Here is a 6000-nt window from a genome sequence, read left to right on the forward strand (position 1 = left end):
TGACGTAACTAGCCACTCGTGTTGTATGAATCCCTGATAAAAATTGGCGATAACAGCTGCGTTTCAAAATACCATAGGAATTCTTATAGCCGGCTAAAGAAGGCTACAGATAATCATATAGCTGGCTGTAGAATGCGGAGAAAATCATACGGCCGGGCTATACGAAGCGATAAAAAATTATGCAGCCGGGCTACAGTTCCTATCGCCGGGCTTTACACTTTATCGCCTGGCTGTTGCTTTTTCGCCATCGACTATAAAAGGCTATACGAAATTGTGTAGAAATTTGTGTGCTTTGGAAATCATTAAGTTTGATTCGGAACCACCTCAATATTTACAAAACACACATTATATTTTCCTTTAATACATATTTTTTTCATCAATTAAAATGAGATAAATCTATACAGTATGTGCAAACATTTCAAAATCATGAGTTGAATAACGCTGACTCCGCCAGATTAAATATTAGAGCCTAACACAAAGCGGAGCGGCGACGCACTGGCGCCTACAAACCTAACAGGGATACTTCACGCATTGCGCAACGCGTGAAGTATCCCTGTTAGGTTTGTAGGCGCCAATGCGTGTTTCGCGCTGGCTGCCCGCCTGCCACGGCGCTTGAAGCAACTATTTCACACCAGAGGTATTGCACAGTATCATATGAAACTGAAGGCGCTCTAATATATTAGTAATGGCAGGCATCCATCAAAAAGTACGGAGCTTTCCTCGTAAAATAAATCAAGATGCTACGGCCCAAAAAGAGAGCAGTATTCCAAAAACTCACTAAGTCCTAGCATCCGTAATAAGTAACGTTTAGCATACACTTTATCGCGTGGCTGTTGCTTAATCGCCATCGGCTATAGAAGGCTACAAGAAATTGTGTAGCCGGCTACAGAAGCTATTGGAAATCTTACAGCCGGCTGTAGGTCTATGGTATTTTGGAACACAGATTCTACTGCCAATGTTTACCAGGGAAATCGTCGTTTCCCAGATGAAGGAATGTAACTCCATTCCAAGGTTGCAAAATTGATTAAAATAATTCAATTTTTTACAAGAGTATACCAGTGCAATTTTTGTGTGAGAGTTTTTCTTATGCTTGCATAAGATCAGAAGAAAAATCAGTGAAATTTTCAGTTAAAACGTCCAAGTTCCTCCTGGTGAAAATGGAATTCAGGAGGAGAAATTTGGCAACATCGAAATGCAGTTACGTCCCTCTTGAGGAGAAAGGCGAAATGTGCACGTAAACTTCATCGATGAATTTAATTGGATCTGCGGTTGATTTGAGAGGGACCCCTGTGCGAACCATTGATGCAAGCTTTGAAATCCTCCCTCCCTCGGTTGACATGTTATTGGTTTACACGAGGTAGGCTCGTAAAATGAACAATATAGTTCCATAGGAGCATATTTGCATTTCAGCGCGAGCCCTAAAGTCTGCAGCGCCGGGGTTGTTGAATCGTTCTCGAATGAATTCAATCGATAAATAGCATTACTAAGATAGGACTATGTCGGTCGAATTTATTCGATAACGATTTAACAATCGACCCGCGGTAGATTTTGAATAACGGAGCTTGTGTTGAATGAGATACTACCCTATTCCGCAACTTCGTCCAAATAATAGGTGCAAATGTGCCCTCGTGTCAAACCTACCGCTAAACTGCATAATTAAAGCTTCTATTATTTGTTTCTCTCATTTAATACATTGCAAAGAGTGAACTTGAAATGATTATTTCCCTGCAATAATTTAATCATCAATGAATTTAACTTTTAAAATAATGTTTTACACATCGATGGCAAAACTTCAAAAACTCGCAATTCGGTTTGGGACGCTACGCAGACTTTATGTCATATATTACTTTTTGAATAGAAACATTCTTTTTCAATAGGAACAAATTTGATTTAAAACCACCTGTGGTATACTATACAATAACAAATTGCCTTGTGTCTACCTGCATGAATGAAATTAAATTACTTACACTAATTTACAAAAGTACAATTAAACAAAATAACGTCAGGTAACCTACTATCTAGAAGAACAGGAATTATGAAATTCTCTGTCTTTAATTTGTTCTAGGAAATTAGGAGAAAGATGCTCCACGTCATTTCTTAAAAACTTTTCCGTTTTTCATTTTCAAAGCGTGAAGAATATTCTTGGAAAATTTCGACTGCTTGGTACGTTTGGTTAGATTTCGTGATGAAATAAAATTTGTGTGGGCATTATGAAATAACGTGAGGAAAATACTCCTTTTGTAATCTCACGGTCAATACAGCAGAGGATCAAATATAGTTGAAAAATAACTTTGTTGCACTTAGGAATGCAACCGGCTAAGGCGAGTGGACGGTAAGGGGTCAAGGTCACAAAATTAGACCGTGCTAACACGATGGCCCATTTTTTTGCAATCCAGATTTAAATGCCGAGTTCATTTTTCAAAACCGATCGTTTCCTACATTATTTTACCAAATGAGCTGTAAGCTCAAATCGTAAGTTCGGCTGTGTTCCTACCGACAAAGGATGGGGGAGAGAGAGCCAAATCTGACAACCTTTATCTCACACCTCACTGGATTAACATGTAACGAGCGGCGCACTTGTGGCGGAAATTAAAGAGACGCGTTCACTGTTTGAGGCTTTGTTGTCATTCAAATGCAGTGTACAATCTTGCGCGCGCTGTAATAGAAAATTAATCACAAGGTACTCACATCTCCATGTACAAACAGTCAAGCATTGTAACTGAACTGCAATCTTAACTCAATGAGAATCTTTGCACAAGACTGCGGGCTGATTATTGATATTGATAGACAAAAAAGATAGAGGCATGGTGGGGCCATCCAATTGGTGAAAGTGGGTGGTTGCAATAGAAAAAGGTGAATACTAGACTAACCAATGTCAGCTGACAAGAGACCCTACAATTAATCCACCATTTCCTCCCTTAATCTACCCATTTCAACCAATCGGAACGCTCTATACTTCCTTCGTCTTCTATGTCCATCGCTTTTTCTATCAATTTCAATAATCAGCCCTCCGGTCTTTGGATGAATATTCGAAAAGTCATCAAAACATTTACTGATTAAGACGCTTAAAAATAAATTAACTTGAATTCCTTTAAAGTACGGTCATTTCTTATGGTATATTAAATGCAGTAAGGAAAATGTAAAATTCAACGGACTAAAACTCTTTCAGTCATCAACGTGTACGTGGAATCTTACGGCAAATTGAAATATTAACTCAAAGTAACAGAAAATCATCTGGAGAAACACTCATATGACTTTTTCTGGACCGATTACAAGGAATATTAACTTCACTACGGAAAATGTAAAATTTGACAGACAGTTTGCCTAGGGAGGTGCTAAATTGGGTTCCCCCTGGGAGGAGACGTATGCGACGCCCTGCGAAAACGTGGATGGGTGGCATTCAAGATTAAATTACAAAGTGCAACTAACCAGATGACCTTTGGGTCGATGCACAAAGATGGCGTTTAGGTGTCGCAGAGCGTCCGGGCGCGCTGTAAAAGTGACTTATATGTATGTATACAATTTAACAAAGTTCGAAGTGAAATTCGATGCATATCTCACTCTAGAGACTTTATAGATCCCAAAAAACCCGAGTAACACGAATGCGAAGTTACATTCACCCCATGAGAGTGAGTGACATTTCACACACCAAAAGAGTAGATTCTGCTCTCATAAATGTGTAAGTCACTTCGTAAAAAGAGTAGATTTTTGTATACGGTCGTCTACGTGAAATCTCACAGAAAATCTAAACCTAAGTTCATATTTCAAAACAATTTTCGCTCAGAGTAAGCACTATTCCGTCACTACGAGGGTCAACAAAAATAACGTATAGTATGAGTTATTATTTTCTTGCCGCGCGTTAAAGTCTCTCGATGATTCCCAATTTATTGACCATTTCATTGTTCATTTTAGTGTCTTGGGTTTCTCCAATTTATCACGTCAAACATACTTACGGTTTCGCGATACCGTATTCCTTATTCTTACCCCCTTTTTATTTGATTTCTGATCCCTTCCGAGCACACAGTTGCCCCTTTCAATTGTCCAACAGACGTTATGAACTTTTGGACTTCATTTCGTAATGAGGAGAGATTATTCTTAAAACCAATTAACACTTCTTTTAACACAAAAAAGGTATAAGTAGATAATTCAATGTAAATGTTTTCAGTGGCCATTCACGTTCCCTTCATTCACACGTTTTTTAATTAATGGTTTGAATATGTAAATCCACATACATTAATGTGTTCAGCACAGATCGGAAAATGCACGTAATTTCTGAGACATTACATATTGTGAGGGACTTCCACGAAAACCAGTTCGGACTAAGAATCTTCAATTGAGAAGGTTAAAGCCAGAAAGGCTTATTGCACTGCAGCGTTTCAAAATTTTCCTTTTGACAACTTATGTTTTTTAAGCATAGATTGAGGCATTTTCACCTCCAGATTTTCAGGAAATCTCCGTCAGATCTCAAAGAAATCCACGGAAATTTTCAAAGAAAAACTGCAGCTCCAAAGATTTTTTTGGTGAAAATGGATAAAAATTTAAAAAATAACTGCCCCTCTCTAACGCACTCTCTGAAGTAAATTGGCAAAAATTTGCAAAAAAAAAAAAAATCGCAACCAATTTGTTCAAATGTACGAATAGTTTAGAAAAATTTCAACCTCACAATGCAATTAAGCTCTTCTGGCTCTTACCGTTTCAAATACATTACGCTCTTCAGTATCGTTTTTTCGCGCATTTTGCCATTCCGTAGGTAATCCTGGGAAGTCCCACGGTAACTCTTCCAGAGAATTATTCATCTAAACACCTAATTTTGCACCTTTGCGCCCAAGTCAATGGCCAAGAAAGTAAATGCAAAATAACTCACGAAGTTTAAGGGATGATGTCGGGAAATTTTCGCCTGCAGAACTCCAAGAAATTCGCACACATTTTCCAGGGAAAAAAAATTGCAGCTGCTTTGTGTAAAGGATGAAAAAGTTTAAAAAAGTCCAACCTAACAATGCAAAGTGCAACCAAGCCCCTCTGGTTCTTACCTTCTCAAATGTGTTACGCACCTAAGAATCTTTTTTTTTTGCGCACCGTGCTATTCCGTAATCCTGGTAAGTCCCACGGTAACTCTTCCAGAAAATTATCTATTTAAACACCTAATTTTACTTATTTGCGCCCAGGTCAACGGTCAAGAAAGTAAATGCAAAATAACTCACGAAGTTTAAGGGATGATGCCAGAAAATTTTCGTCAGAACTCCAAGAAATTTGCACGAATTTTCCAGGGGAAAAAAATTGCAGCCGCTTCGTGTAAATGATGAACAAGTTTAAAAAAATCCAACCTGACAATGCAAAATGCAACCAAGCCCCTCTGGTTCTTACCTTCTCAAATGTGTTACGCACCTAAGTATCTTTTTTTTTGCGCACCGTGCTATTCCGTAATCCTGGTAAGTCCCACGGTAACCCTCCCAGAAAATGATCTTAGCGCCCAGATCAACGGGCAAAAATAAGTGAAAAGTACTCACGGAGCTTAAGGGAGGATGCCAGGCCTATAAAACCGCAGGCGATAACGAAACGCAAATTGGAAGTCATCTCGGGAGGAAGAGTTTACGGTGACTAATCCAAGTAAGAAAAGCCACTCGGCAAACCAACACTCTGGTTACCAACGTAAGCTTAACTTGATCCCACATTCCCTCCGGCGTTGCCGTTTCGTACCGAAACGCAGACTAAAGAACCAACGAGAAATTGATGTTTCGGCAACGGTGTTGTAGTTACCGCTCACCGCTCACCATTGCAGCATTACTTGAATCTCGGCATGCCGCCCAGTTGCATAATAGCAGCGCCGCCGCGCGCGCTCCGCGCCGGGGCCGATCTCCGGCGCCCTCCAAACTTGACCCGCTGACACTGAAAGCTCCCGCTCAAAAGTTTGTTGATTCCAGTTCACTTTCGTATGCCGTCTTGCGTGCCGTCGCCGCCGTCCAACACTGCCGCGCTAAGGAAGAACGCCGTATGAACATC

General features: G+C 39.8%; 1 protein-coding gene across 1 annotated transcript in view; it reads right to left on the minus strand.

Annotated features, from left to right (window-relative positions):
• LOC109044160 (protein takeout) overlaps nucleotides 1–5660 on the minus strand; it is a 39180-nt gene extending 33520 nt beyond the window's left edge. Inside the window, exon 1 of the mRNA XM_019061723.2 lies at nucleotides 5508–5660. Within this exon, the coding sequence (XP_018917268.1) occupies nucleotides 5508–5574 (67 nt within the window). The 5' untranslated portion in view covers nucleotides 5575–5660. The remainder of the gene's footprint in view (nucleotides 1–5507) is intronic.
• Between the last annotated feature and the right edge of the window lie 340 nt (nucleotides 5661–6000).

The sequence above is a fragment of the Bemisia tabaci genome, chromosome 3 (assembly GCF_918797505.1).
Source record: "Bemisia tabaci chromosome 3, PGI_BMITA_v3".
NCBI lineage: Eukaryota > Metazoa > Arthropoda > Insecta > Hemiptera > Aleyrodidae > Bemisia > Bemisia tabaci.